The sequence below is a fragment of the Chrysochloris asiatica genome, unplaced genomic scaffold (assembly GCF_000296735.1).
Source record: "Chrysochloris asiatica unplaced genomic scaffold, ChrAsi1.0 scaffold00169, whole genome shotgun sequence".
Classification (NCBI taxonomy): Eukaryota; Metazoa; Chordata; class Mammalia; order Afrosoricida; family Chrysochloridae; genus Chrysochloris; species Chrysochloris asiatica.
The window spans coordinates 4623110-4644055 of record NW_006408687.1 but is presented as its reverse complement, the minus strand read 5'-3'; the positions used below and the strand labels follow the sequence as shown (position 1 = coordinate 4644055).

Here is a 20946-nt window from a genome sequence, read left to right as displayed (position 1 = left end):
ATTATGGCTGATTGCCAATAGTAATCATTGTCACCATTTGCAAAACAATGAAATTAGTCCCCAGAAAGGAAGGGGTACACAACTCAAAGTGCTGTCCTCATGATGCATGCCACCTCTACTGCTGACTTGTCATTCTGCCTCGTTTTCCAGTATACACCATTGGAATTCAGGAAGATAGGAGATGGTGATAACCAAAGGATAAGGACATTATAGATAATACTTGGTTTAGCACATCTTAGTCTGAGGCAGCACTGGATTCTCATGGGATAAAATAAAGAATAAAACAAGGGTGTTATTTTCCTTATGCTGAGATAGGAGAGAGGCTCAAAAAATAGAAACAGGACAAATGCAAATATTGGAGGCTACCAGTAGCTGTTGGGAATTAACCATTTTTATAAATTGTCTTTTTATAGATGATACTAAGTTTATTATGTCTGTTTATGTGGCCAAGAAGATTAATTTTATGGTAATTGCAAAGATGACTTTTTTTTTTCCCCCCTCCTTTAGCATTTGACATTGTGCAGCAAAGAAATGGTTATGGAGAAGCCCAGTCCGCTGCTTGTAGGGCGGGAGTTTGTGAGGCAATACTATACTTTGCTGAATAAAGCTCCAGAGTATTTACACAGGTAAATTTCAGATTAATTCTAGTATTTTTCTTAAATATGGTTACATATTTCCTTTTCTTTAGCTTTATGTCCTGACAGTATCTTTCTAAACATCTATTAACCACATTCAGTAACCATATGACTTCCTAAACCAGTGTTTTCCAAATTTTTTGACTGAAACCTCAACAAAAAGTTTATTTTGTGTTCCAGTACTTAATGGCACATTCCCATCTGAAAAGCTTTGTGAAATTATGTTTATCCTATATATGTGTATGTGTTTGTGTGTGTGTGTGTGTATATATACATATATACATATATATATATTGTGAAGTGCCGTCTAGTCAGTTCCGACCCATAGCAACCCTGTATAGGGTTTCCGAGGAGCAGCTGGTGTGTGTGTGTGTGTATGTTGTTTAGTACTGTCTACTTGGTTCCAAGTCATAGTGACCCTATATATGGTTTCTGGGGAGCGGCTGGTAGGTTTGAACCACTGACTTTGTGGTTTGCAGTCTAGTGCTTACCTTACAGCACCATAAGGATATATATATATATATATATATATTTTGTTGTTAAGTGCTGCTGAGTCAGCTCTAACCCATAGCAACCCTATATAGGGTTTTCCAGGAGCAGCTGGGAGCTTGAACTGCCAACCTTGCAATTCAAATAGATTTTGCAGTCCATTGCATTAACTCACAGCGCTATCCCAGGACTACATGTCTGTCTGTCTACCTTTACACACATAAATACATTTATGTGTTTGTATATGTTGTTAAGTACTGTGGAGTCAGTTCTGACTCATGGCGACCCTGTATAAGGTTTCTGAGGCTATAAATCTGTATGGGAGCAGAAAGTCTCATCTTTTTCCCGCGGAACGGCTGGTAATTTTAAACTGCTGACCTTGAGGTTAGCAGCCCGATTCGTAACCACTACGCTACTATATGTTGTTGTTGTTGTTAAGTGCCATCGAGTCGGGTCCGACCCATAGCGACCCTGTACAGGGTTTCCAAGGGTGTAAATCTTTACGGGAGTAGAAAGCCTCATCTTTCTCCCGCGGAGTGGCTGGTAGTTTCGAACCGCTGACCTTAAGGTTCGCAGCCCGATTCGTAACCACTACGCTACCAGAGCTCCTTTTATGTATGTGTATATACACACACACACACACACACATATTGCTAAGTGTTGTCAAGTCCAGTTCTGATTCACCTGTATAGGGTTTCCAAGGAGCAGTTGGTGCTTTTGAACTGCCAACTTTGAAATTAGCAGTCTAGTACACACACACACTCATTCTAGTACACACACACACACTTTTACTAATATATACTATAAACTTTGGTATTGTACATTTCATTTTTTAAAAATATCTTGGACTTGACCAACTAAAGGATTGCAAAGTACAGTTTTAAAATCACTGGCTTATTGTCTTTAAGTTCTACAAATTAGTGAGTTTGAAAAATGAATCAGTTCTGCATTTGAAAATTTTAATTTTATTTGATCTGCAAAATTGTATTGGTACTTGGTAAAACAGTAGCCTTGTGTATTCTCTTGGAAAGAGTTAAGCATTTTGTACACCTTCTTTTTCCATAGGTTGAAATTAAATTTATTATATTTAATAAATTTAAAATGTGAGTGGTGCTCGTTTTTCGTTCTTCAAAGGTGTATCTTAGCAAGTAGAAGATAGGTGAGGCTCTTGTAAGGATTAGATTTTGTAAGTACAGTGAAACCTGTGAACTGCTTTTGTTTTCCCATGTGTTAACACATTTTCCACCTTTAATGGTGAAGTCTTAATACTTTGGTTTCACTCTTAATTATTGGAAAATATTTTGAGTTTCCCTTTTTTAACAGGTTCTGCCTTATACCATTTACAGTTTTTGCAGGTTTTACTGTATTTGTTGAACACACTAGCCGTATAAGTCAAGGGTAAATATATCATTGCCACTTCATTTGGGATAAGCTTTTAAGACATACCATTTTTATAAGCATGCTGAACTTTCTAAAATTAGATTTTGTAATTTCACAATGTTACCCATGTATATAATATTCTCTGCCTTATTCCAGGAGACATTGTAACATTATTTGTTAAGATTGTCTAATCACTTTATATATATATATATACATTATCTATATGAGGTGTAGATACTTTTATTTCACTTTACAGATGGGCAAGCTGAGGCACAGGGAGATTGAGTAATTCATCCAAGATCACTCAGTAAGTGAATGTGAGCTAGCCATAGCCAGTATTCAGACCCATTTCTGACTCCAGAGCCCAACCATGCTGTTTTACTGAAATACAGTATATTTAAAGTATACTTAATGTGTCCCCAATTTCAACCCCTCCTCCCTACCAAAAGCAAATAGTTGTACATTTTTCAAATGATAAAATGACGGCATTCATGTTTACAGTGTATATGAGGGAGTTTGGGAAGAGTGATATTAATAGGGCTTTTCACTATCCTAAATTGGGTCTTTTCGTGCTTTATATAAGTGTTAAGCTTTTTAAATTCCTCTTTCAAGGAGCATTTATTTATTTTTTGCAGCATTTATTTTTGTAGTCATATAAAAAAGTAAAATTTAAATCAATAAGGCTCTTACACCATCATTTTTTAATAACAGCATGGAATTGTTTATACTTAGCTTATTTAACCAATTTCCCTATTAAAGGAAATTTAGGATGTTTGTAATTTTTCACTTGTTGTAAACAACACTGTATTGAATATCCTTAAACATGCATTTTTGTGCACCTTTCTAGTTATTTCCTTAGGATAAGTTCCTAGAAGTGGAAATGTTGCATCAAAGGTATGATCATTTCTAAGGCTTTTCATATATATACATAAATATTGCCAAGTTATCCTTTACAAAAAAAAAAAGTTTACATGTTTGCCAGTATTATATGAGAGAAAATAAATTTAAAATAACAGGGAGGAAAAAAACAACATAGGGTAGTGGTTTTAAAGCATGGACTCTGGAGCCAGACTGTCTGGGTTCGAGTCTTTAAGCTCTCCCACTTTCTAGGTGTGTGACCTTAGGTGAGTTATTATAACCTCCTCTGAACCTCACTCTGTTCATTTGTAAAATAGGGGTAATAGCCCTTATTTCATTAGGTTGTTAAGGTTAAATGGATGGATATGCAATACAATAATGCACTGAGAACAATGCTTGACAAAAAGGAAACATTTTAATGTTTTATTGATAGGAACTGGAATGTCTGTGAAAAATTACTTTGTATCTTTGGTAACCTTAATTTGTTGCTGTTAATCCTAATTACTTTAGGTAATGTCAAGGAAACACAAAAATTTTATCATGTACTTAAAAGCAGTATTAAAATATTGTTGTGAAATTAGATATTAAAATAAAGTAGATTTTGACTTGGTCTCTGAATTATTTTAATTGTTTTAATCTAAGCCTTTGGGATCAGTCATCATTTGGAACTGTGTAGAATGTTAAATAATATCTGGTTCCCAAACAAATCTAGATAACTTGAGCTTTTATCGGAAGGATAAAAACTGATCTCTTACTGTAGTGATAGTATTTTAAATGTATTTTGTATATCTCTTCCTGCCATTTAAGAATTAGATGAGAATAACTAGTGATTGAGTCTGTACTTAGTCTGCCAGGTACCATACTAAGCATTCATTCTATGTGCATGATCTCGTTTAATCCTTAAACAACCCTATGGAGTAGATACTGTTCCTGTTTTATAACCTAGGAAACTGAGTGTAAAGACCTTAGGTTAACTTGCACAAGATTGCACAACTAATTAGTGACAGAGCCAGGGTTGGAACTTAGGTCTGTTTGACACCAGAACTCTATTGCCTCTCAGACTTTGTTTAAATTCTTTGTTAACCATTAATTATTGACGGTTTTATAGGTTTTATGGCAGGAATTCCTCCTATGTTCATGGTGGAGTAGATGCTAGTGGAAAGCCACAGGAAGCTGTTTATGGCCAAAATGTAAGTATAAGTCTGATACATATTTTTTATATGTATTTGTGTTAGATATTTAAAAATTAATCTTTTTATGTCTATTTCTCCTTTATTACAAGGATATATGGTCATTATGTTTCAATAATTGACAAATGTACTTTGAGTTCTTACTAAGCATCCAGTTTTGTGTGGTCTTGATACCAAGGAGAAGGCAGAGTGCATCTTCATATGCTTGAATTGTATACATGAAACAATTGATACATTGTATGAAGTTTATACAGGACTAAATCCTATGTTATAGGAATGTCCAAAAGGATGTGCTCCATATAGCTTACAGGGAAGAAAAGATTTGTAGAGGATGCCTGACTTAGCTAGAATTTGAAATAAGAATTTTACTGTACTAAGCAGGGTGAAATTTTAAGTAGAAAAAAATGACCTTAGCAAACAAAATAGAAGTGAAATTAGGTATTGGAAAGTCCAGTACTAGTCAATAGTTTATGACTAAATATTTATTACATAAAAGTAAGAGAAAACTGTAGAAACCCCAAGTTACTGCTTCTAAAACTTAGTGTGGAAAGATGGAATTCTTCCACAAATTTTGAAGCCCCGTCAGAGAACCACTGTGATTTCTTGTTTAGAAAGGTGATATTAAAATTGGTTTAGGAGCATTAGTCTCATGTGATGCATAAAATGAAGAAGAGGGATGTTGGAATAGATTTAAATGAAGCAGAAAGAAAGATTAATTGGTTAACATTCTAGAGTTGTTAGGCAATCAGTGAGGGATTGTAGTAGGTAACACAGTATCACAAGTTTGTATGTTTCCCCCACTCCCACCCCATACAGGATATACACCACAAGGTATTATCTCTGAACTTCAGCGAATGTCATACTAAAATTCGTCATGTGGATGCTCATGCAACTTTGAGTGATGGAGTAGTTGTCCAGGTCATGGGTTTGCTGTCTAACAGTGGACAGCCAGAGAGGAAGTTTATGCAAACTTTTGTTCTTGCTCCTGAAGTAAGTTTTCATTTCACTTCGCTTTCATTTGATTGCTATTAGTTGTTTCTAGTGTCTAAGAGTTTCTTTTTATAGGTTGTTTCTATTTTTGAGGTATTTGTATTGAAACTACGTTGATATAGTTTGAGCTTTTTGTGTGTGTATGTTTGTGCTTTGGTTTGGAAGTGAAACTTAAATACTGATAAAAAATGTGCACATAGATAATTAAGTTTATAGAAATAATTATATAAAAAAAAGAAACTACTGCTCTATTATATTGGTTCCATATTGAAGTAAAATTGAAGTTTCTGCGTATCAGTTGGTCACAGTCTACTACTTTTGAGTAGCCATTTTTCGAGTTCCAGTCTTCCTTGACTGATCCTTCTTAGTTTAAGTTAGCAATATACATTCAACTTTGGAAGATTACATTGAGTCTACAGTAAAGGCATATCTGGTTTTATTGTGCTTTGCTTTATTGCAATTAACAGATACTGCATTTTTTAAAATAAATTGATGGTTTGTGGCAGCCCCTGCAAGTCTTATCAGTACCATTTCCCCCAATAATGCATGATCATTTAATGTCTTACATTTTGGTAATTCTTAACAGTATTTCAAACTTTCATAAGGCTATTGCACACTTAATATGTTGTTGTTGTTAAGTGTTGTCAAGGTGGTTTCGACCCATAGCAAACCCTGTATTAGGGTTTCTGAGGAGTGACTGATGAGCTTAAACCACTGACCTTGCAATTCAAACTGACTTTGCAGTCAGTTTGCATTAACCCACAGCACCACCATGTAAATACAGTTTATATGCACTGGGAAGCAAAACATTCTGTGTGACTAGCTTGATTGTAGTACTTGCTCTATGACAGTAATCTGGAAACATACTTGTAGTACCTATGAGGTATGCCTGTATTTCTTTAGTATTCAAAGTATATATGCCTGGTAGTTTGTTTTATATGATGCCTTGTTTATAGGTATTTATGGAATTAATGTGGATGTTGTTTTCCTATAGGGCTCTGTTCCAAATAAGTTTTATGTTCACAATGATATGTTTCGTTACGAAGATGAAGTATTTGGTGATTCTGAACCAGAACTCGATGAAGGTGAGGTTATACAAGATAGAAGGGTTCTGTTAGAATACTTAAGGACATGGAAAGTATGAAATTTGTTTTTTTTGTAACTGAGTCAAACTCCCTTTTCTCTTTGTTATAGAATATTCATTATATGAAATTATACAGAATCCAGGCATTACAAAGATAATGTAGCACAGGAAGTAAGAAAGTCCCCCTTCATCTCATCTTTTATAAATAAGTTTTTCATAAATAGAGTTTGGTGCCTATTTGTAAATCCATCTTAACAAATTTGTTTTCTTTATCATTATTTCTCTTTTTAACATATATATTTTTGGTGAAGGCTTACACAGTAGTTTAGACTCTCATTCAACAATTTCTACACAAATTCTTCAGTGACACTGATTACGTTTTTCACAATGCATAGACATTCTTTTCGTTCTGGTTGTTCTTCTATTAGTCTAGTTTCTCTGCCCCCTACATTCTCATATTTATAAAGTCATTTTAACTATATAGTCTCAGGTGGGTTTTTTTTTGTTTTTGTTTTTTAAAGGTGCACAGTACTTACAGGTGATACTCATTTTATGAGCGAATCTAGCTACAAGATAACCTTGGGTTAATCTCAGTCAGGCTTTAATCTCAGGGCAATAGTCTTGGGGAGTCATTCAGTCTTAAACAGTCCAGCAAGTCTGGTTTTATGGTATTTTCTCTTCTTAAAGAATTTGAGGCTCTGTTCCATTCTACCAGGCTCCATCTACTGTGGACCTAGTTAGAATGGGCTGGGGTAGTGGTAGTCAAGCCATCTATTGTTGGTTTTTGGGTAAAATGAGGCCATGATTCATGTAAACTATTTGTCTTTTTTTTTTTTTTTTAAGGCTTTATTGTGAATTATGTGATAGTTTACATGGGAGGACATCAGCTTCACATTTATCCCGTTGCAAATCATTTCCTTGCCATCTTTACAATCCCTTCCATGCATCATCCATCAACCGAAGGGTTATGCACTGCAAGCCTGCCCCCCGGTCATCTGCATACCACCACTCTCACTTCTGGGTCCAAAGTCCCCAGCTTCTCCATCTCCCCACGTCATTGCCTCTGCCTCCATCCCTGATATCACTGCTTCTCTGCGTAGGGTTCTGTTCTCTGTGCTTCTCCTTTGATGGTCTCAGGAACCTCCGCTCTTAGACTGCAAGGTTAATCACTCCCCTTCCTTTGCCCCCAAACGTCTGCCTTTACATTTCCAGGCCTTATAATCAGTCTTGATAACAATTATTCACTATTGACTATACTATCATTTTAATAATACAATTCCTGAGTTTGATTGCTTCCAGGAAGAAGAATAAGTTAAATAGCACACCCTTTGTGATCATGGAGTCCTGGTGTGGTGTTGTAAGATAAACACTGGACTGCAAGTTTGGTTTGAACCACAAACTCAAGTTCAAATTCACCAGCTGCTCCTCCAAAACACTACGTTGGGGTATGAGTCGGAAATGACTTGACAACACTTAACAACAACAGTGTGATCATGGAGTCCTGGTGTGGTGCTGTAAGATAAACACTGTACTGGTAACCACAAGGTTTGTAGTTCAAACCTACTAGCCACTCCTTGGAAACCCTTTACAGGGTCTCTATGAGTTGGAACTGATCCACAGAACTTTAATAACAACAACAATGTGCAGTCATAGGAAAACTGTCCAACCTGACCATTAGCTTGGGATCAGGTTTACCTTATCTTAGGCACAGCCAGAGAGGATCTAGACACAGCTAGAATCCTGGCCTCTGGTAGCAGCCCAAAGGGGCTAAAAGAACTTTCTTGAATGAGTTGCGAAGTAACTTCACTGATATTTCTCCCTGCTCTGCCGCTCTCTTCTTTGTCTGCCTTGTGCTAGTAGTGCTTGAGGTAGGTTTTCAAATTCCCACTGGGAACATACCAGTAAGTCAGTTGTTCTTGTGTTAATTTGAACTCCCAGCAAGCCCAGGTGTGTCAGAGAAAAGCTTTCCTCCATAGGGTTTTTTTTTTTTTTTTAATTAAATGTTTTTATTTTGGATTGAGTGAAAGTTTACAGGGCACATCATCAGCTTCACATTCAACCATTCATATAGCTTGTTTCATTACATTGATTATTATCCCCTCCATATATCATCAGTTAACAGTGTTTCTCTCTATGTAAACTATTTGTCTTGTAGACTAAATTCTTCTTGAGTCTTTGATTTTCTTCTTACTCTTTTTCTTCAGATGGATAGAGACTAATAGTTGTGTCTTAGATGGCTGCTCTCAAACTTTTAAGACCTTTGTCATTATTCACTAAACTGAACAGCACTTTTTGAACTGTATTACGACAGTTGACCAAGATGTCTCCTAAGGCTATGGTCCTAATCCTTCAAATGCAGAAGATCCTATGTGTACTTCATTATATCTGTGCATACAGTCACATACATGCATACACATATGCATAACCTATATATACACACATATATGCTCCTTACATAAATATATATTCACTCTTTTTTTTTTTAAGTTTTTATTGTGATCTGAGTGAAAAAGTTTTTAGGGCATATCATCAGTTTTACATTTAACAAATCATATACTTTGTTTTATTACAATGATTATAATTCCCTCCCTGTATCATCAGTTAACAGTATTTCTCTCTATTCATTTTAGCTGTTTTTTTTTTTTTAAACAGGCTGCCAGCTCTTAGTCCCTCTCTTTCCAGGAATCTAGAGTCCTCAGCCTCTTCCTCTCTCCATATCCCCATCTCTACCTTGATCTCTGAAGTTGCTGCTTCTCTGAATAGGATCCCACATTCCGCTTGTGCTCTTCTCCCATGATAGTCCTAGGGTCCTCTGTTCCGGGAATATAAGATTAACTACTCCTCCAATTGTGCTCACACATTTTTGTTTCTCTGTTGAATATATTTGATGGAGGAAACTAATAAATCATTGGCCTCTCATCCTTTTTCCATTCATAGATAACTTTTTTAAAAGTTTTTATTGTGAATTGAATGAAAGTTTGTTTTATTTTATTACAATGATCACAGTCTCCTCCCATGTGCCATCAGTCAACAGTATTTGTCTCTATTCCCCCCCCACCTTTTTTTTTTTTTTTTTTTGATGTACACATACAAAATAGCAAATACATATTTGTTTAAATGTCTAAAGGGCACACTTTGCAAGCCCACAGGCATCCAGCCTTTCTTATTCCATGGGCCTAGAGTACTCAGCTGCTCTATCTCTGTGTGCTTTTGCCTCTGCCATTGTCTCTGCTGTAGCCACTTTTCTGCTTAGGATCCCATGCTCCACTCATGTTCTTCCCTCTTATTAGTTCTAGGGTTCTCTGTTCTTGAAGTGAAAGATTACTCCTCCCTTTTAGTTACACATCTTGTACCTTTACAGCTGTGACAATCACAATTAGTCTTGGTAAAAATTACACACAATTGAATCAAAATTCTGTCACCATTATCCTCCAGCCCCTTTCACCAGACCCATCTGGAAAAGAAAAAAAACTATTCATTGGGGATTCTACCTTAACTCCCTCATTCTGAAACTAAGCACACTCTGAAAGCTTGTAAGCCAGCTTTTTCGTGTCTTTGTAGTCCCCCATTTTTGATAGCCAGTGTGCTTAAGTTGCCCATTTCTGTCAACCCAATGTATTGAGGAATCAAGCTTTCATAGAAAAATTTTGAAATAACCTTGTTGTTAAAGCCATTTCCAACTTACTAGACTTGCCAAGGAGCCAACCTTGAGGTTAGAAGTCAATATCGGCCAATACTTTTGTTTTTTACAATCATATTAGCTTTCTTTTATTTTCTTAAACATATTAAAATTTCACGTATCAAAATTGTGTTAAGCTTCTTAAAAATAGATGTGATACATTGTGTGTTATCAGAATCAGAAGATGAAGTAGAAGAGGAACAAGAAGAAAGGCAACCATCTCCTGAGCCTGTGCAAGAAAATGCCAGTAGTGGATACTATGAAACTCATCCTGTGACGTAAGAATAGTGTTTGCAAGTTTAAATTAGGTCTGACTAGTACGCAGCTGCCACAGGTGGTTTTTGTTAGAAGTAGATCTTTTTATAAAACTACTGATTGGGCCAATTTGCTGTGAGTTGGAATAGTATGAAAGGCATTTAACAACAACAAATAATATGGATGATTTGGAAAGAATTGTTTTTATTTAATTCAAAAACTTAGTGTAGTTTGGTCCAAAGCAGGGTTCTTTTACTGATAATACAGACTGTTTAGAGGAATACACAGAATAAACATTTTATATATATTTTTAATATAATGTAGAAATTATAGTTAATGTCAAAGAAAACATTTTAGTATTCCAATAATTGGTTAGAAAAAAATGTTGCTTTATTATTGGATTTTTGTTTCATAGCTCTGATATATATCTAGGTGTGTCAGAAAGATCGGGGACATTTTTCTCTTTTAATTCCATCTTTCCATTAATTTTTTGAAGCCCCCTCACATATAATAGATTAGTGCCTTGTTACTAGTTAGGCTCATGAGGTTAGAGACAGATTGAATTTATCTTACTTTAACTGAATGTTTCATTCATACTGAAAATATTTACAAAATATTTTATTATAGTAATGGCATAGAGGAGCCTTTGGAAGAATCGTCTCATGATCCTGAACCTGAGCCAGAATCTGAAACAAAGACTGAAGAACTTAAACCTCAAGTGGAGGAGAAAAACTTAGAAGAATTAGAGGAGAAGTCTATTTCTCCTCCTCCTGCGGAGCCTGTTTCTCTACCACAAGAACCACCAAAGGTTAGATCAGAGGAGACTCTTTAGATCTGTAATATCACAATTTCATATTTGGTACCATTAATGAAGGCAAGACCTTTGTTCTAGTATGCTAAATAGATAACTTTACATAGTAAATTAATTAAATTTTTTTTTTAATGTATCTAAAAGAAGCTGGGGATTTTTGTTATACTGAGGAAATTTCATCCCCCCCCCCCATTATACCCCTAAGTATAAACTGAAATTTAGGATTTACGATTAATCCTTGTCTGTATACAATGTTTAGTCATTAACGTGAGATCATTTAGGTTCATATATAAGGCTATTCGGTTGCTCTTTTATTCTGAATTAAGAACTCTTTAAGTGCAGATGCAAATTTAAGCCTAATAGCAGGAGTACAACTTGAAACAAGTTGGACTATTATTTCTGATTTAAATGGGATCTGTTCCTTACCACATCAATTAAACTGTCTTGGAAAGATGAGTGAGAACTATCACGTATCATTTAAGCCTACTTTAAACATCTTATCTTTCTATACGTTAGAGGTTAAAATATATTTGGGTAGTGAGAGAATTCTTGTTCAATTTGTGAATGTCTGTTAAAGTTTCCAGCTAGTACTCTATTCTTTCCTATGTGTCCCCTCTACCCTCAGCACCATTTCACCCTTTGTTCCCCCAAAAGGGAAAAAAAATTGTTTCTGTTAGGTTCAGACTTTTTTAGCATTTATAGTTGGTGGTAGTTTTGTTTGCCACTTGCTCATCTACTTAGAGTTTATAGGAACGAACTTGCTTTTATGGTTTTAGTTAGTAGTTCAGACAAAACATACAGTCCTAATCTTACATAATGAGATTTAGAAAGCTGGCACATAGACTGGCATGTGTGTGTGTGCCTTTCTTTTAAGAGTCCTCCAATATAGAGCAATGAAAAGAAAATATATATTTGGAAGTTTCCCTATAGGAATGTTGGTGGTTTTCCATGATTAGTAGTCTAGGTTTGTTGCATTTCCTGCAGGCTTTCTCCTGGGCTTCAGTGACCAGTAAAAACCTGCCTCCTAGTGGTACTGTTTCTTCCTCTGGAATTCCACCCCATGTTAAAGCACCAGTCTCACAGGTAACCAATCTGTGAACACATTGGATTGTATCCTTGTTACATTGCCAATTGCTTATCTTTTTAATACTTTTTAAAATGAGTCAATCAGGAAATATGGATTAAATATACAAAAAATTAATTTGTATTAAATGTAAATGCACCCACTTTAAAGGCCAAATCTCCATTCATCATCTACATAGGTGGTATTTGGGGTTTGGGTGTGTGAAATACAGATTAAGTTGGTTTTCCCAATCTATATTATTTAAAAAGGCTTCTTAAAATAATAACAAAAAATGTTCCTTTAAAAAATGTTTGAAATTTCATTTAGAAAATAATATTTTAGGGCTTTTAATTCTACCTATGGGAGAAATTTGGAAAGGCACAAAGTAGTACAACATTATCAAGAATCACTGTTTAAAAAACAAAATTAACAAATGTTTTAAATATATACTGCCTAAGTTCTCAGTCCTTAAGTGGTTCACACCATTTAATTGAAGCCTGTACCAACTTATGACTGTAGTGTTCACCTTTACTGATCATTCCAGTATTCTGCTTTTTGTCTGTTTGTCATCTTACTCATTTCAAAAGCTTCCAAAAATGTTAGAAATAAGACACCAGCTGAGAAGTCCTAATTTTTAGGCATAAAGAATTTCTAATTCTTATACCTACATTTTGAGTAGTAACCATTTAAAATGGTTAATGCATATAAAAGTATCAGTTTGTATATATATTTTATATGCTCTGTACAGTAAAACCATGGGGGGTGGTGTTTCAAAAATAGCTAGTAATTATTAGACAAGTCTTTGTCTATTGTTGAAACCATTATAATCAACCATATGATAGAATGCACTTCCCCTAATTGCTTTTTTTTTTCTTTCCCACCCCAATTAAATCAGGGGTGGGAAACTTTTTTAGTCAAATTTCTAACAACCATTCGCAGGCCATACATAATTATCAAATTAAAAATTAGCCTGCTATATTTAGTCGAACATTTAATCAACTCAACCCCTAATGTGATGGCTGGAACTGCGGTTGCTTTGTCAGGCCAGACCAAATGATTTTGAGGGCCTAATACAGCCTTGTAGGCCAGATGTTCTGTAGATCAGAATTCTGCTTTAAAGAAGAAAGTTAGTTCATCCAGTAAGTATTGCTTGTGTTTTTCAACCCATCTGAAGACCTGATAGGTGACTTGGTTTTTCTCTTGAAATCTTTGCTGATTTGTATTTTGGAATCTTTGGATTTTTTTTTTCTGTATTTCATTGAGTTGGCTACATTTTTATTTTTAGTGTAACTGGTTGTTGTTGTTAAAGTGCCGTTGAGTCTGTCCCGACTCATAACGACACTGTATAGGCTTTCTGAAGCTGTTTAAGTATTTGAGGGAGCAGAAAGCGCCTCATCTTTTTCCCTTGGAGTGACTGGTGAGCTTGAACTGTGGTCCTTGTGGTTTGGAGTCTAGTGCTTATCATATGGAACCACTGTACTCCATTAACTTCCTGATAGTTAAAAAAAATTGAGGGCTTTTTATGCTCTTAATATATGCCAGGCATTGTGGTAAACACTTTATATTCGTTCTTCTTTGTGACGGTGAACACTAGTAATATCCCCAGTTTACAGTTATTAAAATTGAGAACTAGAGTAACTCAAGATCTGACAGCTGTTATAAGTAGTAGCAAGGACTGGACTTTGAATTCACGCAGTTTGGCAGCAGAGCCCATATGTGGCTAATGCAGTTCTACAGATCTTCCTTAGCCTCTTGCTGAAAGGAGAATACTCATATTTAAGACAACTTTAAATTATATTAGGTTTTCTTGCTCAGGAAAGTAATCAAGCATTTTTGTTTGTTTGTTTGTTTGTTTGTATGCTTGCTTGCTTGTTTAATAGAGAAAAAAAGACTGTATTTTTTAACCTCCACCCTCCCCCTTATTAAAACAAATTTTAAAGTAAAATTTCTATAAAATAGCTTTCTAACCTCTTTAGACTGTATTTTATTTAGAACTGATTCATGATAATTCTATATGATTTAATAAATCATTGTTTTATTTTGTTACTTTGGCATGTTACCCATTTCCTCAAACTTTTAGCATAGATTATTAATAAAGGATAATTAAATCTAATTCCAGGGTTTTGGTAGACATTAACTTAGAAATTGGTATATTAATTTTTTGATAAGGTTTTGTCTGAACATTGATTAGTTCCTATAAATACCTTATGTTTAATTGAAGGATTTATTTATTCTCTTTATCCATAGTATTGATTTGGTTTGAGGTTTTATTTTTTAATCCTATGATCTTCCTTTGTGGGATTTGTTACATGAATACACATTTTGGTTATATGACATTAGTTTAAGACCCTAATAATATTAGCCGTCTCATCTGTTTGGAGTAACATTGTAATCATGAAATTGGACCTAAAATTTATAGTGCACTATTGGCTTATTATTAATCTGTTATTGCAAGGAATACTGTTAGTTTTTTGTTCTCACATTTTTCTTGCACTGGTATAATTTAGTATCTACTTAAAAGTCAGATGCTAAATTAATGGTATGAGTTGTTTGTAAAACGTTGGAAATGGTCTATTTTTTCAGTTTTAACCCTTAATAAATAAGGAAAGGCTTTTGTTTTCTCCGGTAGTGGTGGCCGTGCAGTTGGTTCCGACTCATAGTGATCCTTCATAAGGCTCCGAGGCTACCTGAGGAGGTAGTTTTGCACTGCTGACCTTGAGGTTAGCAGCCTGACTCGTAACCTCTATGCAACCAGAGCTCCTCAGAGTTAATTTTGTTTTGGTAGTCTGTTTTGAAAGAAAGTCAAAAAAGTCATCCAGGGTCTCAAGTCATCAGAGATTGGAGTGAGTGTAAAGTTTTTCTAAAATTTAAAAATAAACATTACATATTTAATTTTTAGGAATTTATAATAATACAGTAATTTAACTGGGAAATTTATTTTTTAATACTTTATTATATTCATACTGAGGTAAGGTATACCTTTTTAGGCTCTCTTAGTTGAAATTTTTAACCCTCTTTCAAGCATCACATTTGGTATCAAGTTATTTTTCAGCATTAAACTCCAAATAAAAGATAATGATCCCTTTTCAAGCATAGAACATTGTCCTGCATAATTGATCAGAGAATTAAAAATGTAATTTTCTTTACAACAAAACAATAGGTACTGAAAATTTATGTCTGGTGGCACTGTTTATAATGTAGAAATGAATTAGATATGGGATGGGTCTTACACGACATACAAAATATTTGAAAACAAACTGATGAGCAGTAATTTCTTATTTTAACAAAATTCTGTTAAAATTCCTCATGTGTTTTTAACAAAACAACATGGGAAACAAAACCATCTTGAAGGAAACAGGAAATGTGCATGATTAAAAACCAATTTGGGGAGAAGTTAGGTAAACCTGTTAAAATGACTTTGAATTGGAGTTAATACATGTTTGGTTACCATGGCTGAAATAATTTATAATTGCCATTTTTAAAGAAACACTTTTATATCAAAGTTAGCTCTTGTCAATTATAACATTCAATTATATAAATGATGAATCTGAGCCACTGCCCAGACTGAGGGCCTCAGAGATGATTACATATAAAGACAGGACTCAAATTTCTAGCTGTCTGATTTGAGAACATGTGTTCTCTATATCCTGCTGAGCTTTTAGCATGCTTTGAAGGTTCATATGTTGTTTATTGGACCATAAATACAAAGGGCCTTCAAAATGTTTGTGGAAAAGTTCTTTATCTTTAAATTCCATTCTTCCATGAAGTTTTGAAGCCTCCTCATACTTGGGCAACAGTAAACTTTAAGAGGTTGGAGAATATTAAAAACGACTTTATTTTAAGGAAAAGGTAATATTTTGATAATGTTAATTGTCTTAAAAGTACTTATATGTTTAATTCAACAGTTAGAAACTTGTGGGAGATTATTTTAAGATGTCCTATTAATCTCTAACCTGTCCCCCAAACAGTTAAGGAAGACTATTGGGGTCAATACTTAAATAAACACACATCTTTCCCATAAAGAGCAGTAGGGATCTAAAGGACTTTTATGTTTGAGATGCTACATATATACCTTCTTACATAAGTTTTTATTTTTTTTAAACATGTGTTTAAACTTAATGTTAAAGATAGCATTCTTTGATGTCAAAGTAGGCTAAATTGTATACTTTGAACTATCAAATTACTGATTTTAAGTTGTATTTATGGGGCAGGAGTTTAGATGATATTAACTGTAAACATTTGAAGGGCAGGAATCTCAGATATTTAGTAATAAATATGTGTCATGTACTGTCTTTCTAAGATAAAAATGGCTTATAAATTTGATATGTATTTACATTGAGTGGCTCATCATGCATTTTTGTGATTTTTTTTTTTTTGTAGTACCTTTTATGCTGTCTAATTATGTGTGGTATAATATTATTGGAAAAAATGTGATTGTAAAAAAGCATCTTATGAGTTGACACAGCCTTGAGTATGAAAACAGAATCTACCCTACAGTCCTAGATTGGTACAGAACATCTTTGTAAAAAGTTAATTTTTCACAAGCATACCATGTTAAACATTGTAAAGTTAACATAGTGATTTGTTAGTAGCTGCTTTAGTTGGCTTTTCTCCTGTTGAATGTTTCTTTATAATACGTTTTTTCCTTATATTTTAGCCAAGAGTTGAAGCTAAACCAGAAGTTCAGTCTCAGCCACCTCGTGTGCGTGAACAACGACCTAGGGAACGACCTGGTTTTCCCCCTAGAGGACCAAGGCCTGGTGAGTCAGCCTCTTCAGCCCTTTCTATAGCCTTTACATTTAGTACTTGAAAAGACTGAAATATTTTTTAAAGAGAAACTAAATATATGTATATATATGTATTGTTAGTACTGTCGAGTTGTATTTCACTCATAGCTACTCTGTGAGCATAGGCTTTCTGAGGAGTGTCTAAATTGTCTAAAGGCTTGAATAACCTATTGGAATTATTGTCTCAGGCAGAACAAACTAACTTTTAGGGGAGGATTGGTTGACATGCCATGGAAAAATGTGTTTGGAAGGTGTAGACAAACGTTATTTGGTTATTGTCACTGGTTGTAGAAATTCAAACCGAGTTGCCAATAACCTACTCTCTTACTTAGCACTCTTATCTCTTCACAGATAACAATAAGCACACCCTGATTCTTCTTATTTTGATTGTCTTAGGTATTAAGTAAGTTGCCATGATTTTTGACTTGTTTACATTGTTAGTTAATATGTGTAGCACCTCTGTTCAAATTCTATTCAGTATGTTTAGATTGCTTTTGGGAGGAGATGGGAAATTGTATGCTTCATATTTATAATACGTGGTTATTAAAGAATGTAATGTGTTATTAATCCTCAAGTCATGGGAGATGGGATTTGTCCCAGCTCTGCCACTGGGTAGAATTTAGGATCTTTAATGGGACCATTAAATTCTGAGTTTCTTCTTACATCATTGACTTATCCCACAGATTTTTCTTGTGATGCCTGTCTTATATGACTTACTGTGTTTCTTGTGTAGTGGAACGGTAGATATGTATATAAGACTATGCAAATGAAATATTACTGCAACTGACTTACTTGGTTGTAATTTATACAACCATTGATTAATTTGTGAATTTCAAATAATTAACATAAATGTACCTCACTGCTGCTATTTGGTGATGACAACAGTTCATTCAGTAAGGAAGAATATCTGTATCTCTAATATTTGATTTTCATATAATCAGACCATTAGCTCTAGAAGAAGGGACTTTAGCAATCTAGTTACGTACTCTCAATTTTCAGTTTAGTGTCATGTTTTTTTCTAACTAACCTACTAATTATAGGCACATCCATCTCTGTTAAAGGTGCTTACCATCTGATTAAACTAAAACAGTAATACCAGTGTTAAATTATTGCTGCCTTCATTGCTTTGAACTTGTTTTTATATTAAGTTGTAAACTAATATCTGCTCTGTTATTCTTCTTAGGCAGAGGAGATATTGAGCAAAATGAATCTGACAGCCGTAGAATAATTCGCTATCCAGATAGTCATCAACTTTTTGTTGGTAACTTGCCACATGATATCGATGAAAATGAACTGAAAGAATTCTTCATGAGTAAGTGGTTTGTTTTGCTATGTTTTTGAATTAAGGAGTATAACTCTAGCCCCCCCCCCCCCAATTCACCAATCAAAAGGAGTGAGTAAAATACTGTCAGAGATGTTTTCATTTATTGTGCCTAGTGTTGACTTGGCCTGTTTCAGTAGGTTAGGAGAAAAAGCTAGAAGAAGCAGTCTTAAATTCTGAGATTCAATGGCAAATACATGTTAGACCTAGGAAAAATATATTGTCTTCCTAAACCTATTGTTGTTGTTAAGTGCCGTCGAGTCGGTTCCGACCCATAGCGACCCTGTACAGGGTTTCCGAGGGTGTAAATCTTTACGGGAGTAGAAAGCCTCATCTTTCTCCCGCGGAGCGGCTGGTAGTTTCGAACCGCTGACCTTAAGGTTCGCAGCCCGATTCGTAACCACTACGCTACCAGAGCTCCTAAACCTATAGTAGCTTTATTTACAAAAGAACTTACACAGATGCAAAGGGAGGTAACCCGACAAGCTGCTAGTATCTTAGGTCATGGCATACATGAGAGGTTATTGTTGCTGTTGTTAAGTGCCATCAAGTTGGTTCTGACCCATAGCGACCCTGTATAGGGCTTCTGAGGAGCAACTGGTGAGCTTGAACTGCTGACCTCGCAGTTCACACGGCTTTGCAGTCTGGCACATTAACCCACAGTGCTACACCAGGACTCCACATATAGCAAAGAGATTAAGGTTATTCATCCTGAACAATTAAGACCATCAAGTGTTTTGTTAATATATTTAACCCATGGTATAATTTGTATCTTCACAGGTTTTGGAAACGTTGTAGAACTTCGCATCAATACCAAGGGTGTTGGGGGAAAGCTTCCAAATTTTGGTTTTGTGGTTTTTGATGACTCTGAACCAGTTCAGAGAATCTTAATTGCAAAAGTAAGTGACTTAGGGAGTATAACTCAAGGCTTTTAAAGTCTACTTTACAAATTAGAGTTAAAGTCCCCAAAATAAGATATTCTTATTTACCTATGCAAGGCAGTGTTATTTGTATTGGTGTCTAACTTGCCCATGTAATTGTTTTTCTTCCCTTTTAAAGCCAATTATGTTTCGAGGTGAAGTGCGTCTAAATGTGGAAGAGAAGAAAACTAGAGCTGCAAGAGAACGAGAAACCAGGGGTGGTGGTGATGATCGCAGGGATATCAGACGCAATGATCGAGGTCCTGGTGGTCCACGGGGAATCGTGGGCAGTGGAATGATGCGTGATTGTGATGGAAGAGGACCACCTCCAAGAGGTGGCATGGCACAGAAACTTGGCTCTGGAAGAGGAACCGGACAAATGGAAGGCCGCTTCACAGGACAGCGCCGCTGAAGCTCCACTGTTGGCAAAGTCTTGACAGTGGTACATTATTCATCGTGTTTGCATTCTTGTTAGGTTTTTTTTTTTTGTTTTTGTTTTTTTGGCTTTGGAATGTGACACAGCCTTTTTTTTGATCATTTCTTTGATGTGAAAAGCATCTTTCGGTTATCAGTTAAATTGAGGTGGACAGTATTTCCCCAATTTTACAACAGGATTCACATTGTTAATTTATAAATCTAGACTTGGAGAAATGCGGACTGAGAAATGACCATAATTTAAACTGTCTACAATGAAATGAACTTAAAAGGACATTCCCAACTGAATCCAGGTCCTTTGAGTCAAAAAAAATCCTCCGCTGCACATTTTGTTTTAAGTGTTAACTGTTTCTGCCTATTAATGCTGGAAACACAAATAGTGCAATTTGTGCAATTGGGGAATCTTGCCTTTTTTTCTTGGCTCCTCCCAAAAATATAAATCAACGGAAACGTGTTATGCACTCATCAAAATGCACTAATGGGTACGCTGAACTCATTAATATTGACATCTGCAACAGGAGGCAACAGGGAAAAAATTCTTTCATCTTCTTTTCCAGTAGAGAATAATTTGTGAAATGATGAGGGCATTTTATCTGCTTGCTGTGACCAGCGTGTGTACACATAAACCTTAACAAGACTACAAGTATATCCAGAAGAAAATAGTTATGAACTAAACACAATTAAGAACTTCAAAACCTTGGTCTTTGAATAATAGACCAGGTTTAGTAGCGCCGTATCTAAGATTTTCTACCTGCCCCTCTTCAGTACAGAGATGGCTGGCTGCTCAACACACTCCTCCTACCCCTTTTCCTTTCTTTATGCTGTGTACAGTGAAAATGGTCTTTACTGTATTTTTGTTCTCTGGTAATGTAATAAGCATGATGGTGCCTTCTATTAATACATCATTCCAGTTTTGCTGGTAATTTTGTACAGTATAGTGTATGAATTGCTGTGCTTGAAGCCAAACAGCTGCAAAATGTTGAAAAAAATCATTGAATTGTATAAAAATTGCAGTATCTTTAAAATCAGTAAAATTGACTAGCATATTA

The 20946-nt window shown here is 35.1% G+C and overlaps 1 protein-coding gene across 2 annotated transcripts; it reads left to right on the top strand.

Moving 5' to 3' along the window:
* The first annotated feature begins 513 nt into the window (after positions 1-513).
* G3BP2 (GTPase activating protein (SH3 domain) binding protein 2) lies at positions 514-20931 on the top strand. Of its 2 annotated transcripts, XM_006871570.1 has the most exons (11): positions 514-626; positions 4471-4552; positions 5369-5542; positions 6537-6627; positions 10481-10583; positions 11188-11368; positions 12356-12454; positions 17092-17194; positions 18405-18533; positions 19323-19441; positions 19602-20184. In XM_006871570.1, exons 1-11 carry the CDS (start codon positions 532-534, stop codon positions 19872-19874), a joined length of 1449 nt encoding a protein of 482 aa, XP_006871632.1. In that variant the 5' UTR covers positions 514-531; the 3' UTR covers positions 19875-20184. The 2 variants fall into 2 exon arrangements, with proteins under 2 accessions (XP_006871632.1, XP_006871633.1); XM_006871571.1 differs by lacking the exon at positions 12356-12454 and having other exon boundaries at positions 19602-20931.
* Positions 20932-20946: the final 15 nt, after the last annotated feature.

Excerpts from the sequence above, each read along its gene's own strand:
- G3BP2 (XM_006871570.1), top strand. The coding sequence starts at position 532 with ATGGTTATGGAGAAGCCCAGTCCGCTGCTTGTAGGGCGGGAGTTTGTG. Across the intron at positions 627-4,470 it reads GCTCCAGAGTATTTACACAG|GTTTTATGGCAGGAATTCCT; the intron begins GTAAATTTCAGA and ends ACGGTTTTATAG. Across the intron at positions 18,534-19,322 it reads ACTGAAAGAATTCTTCATGA|GTTTTGGAAACGTTGTAGAA; the intron begins GTAAGTGGTTTG and ends GTATCTTCACAG.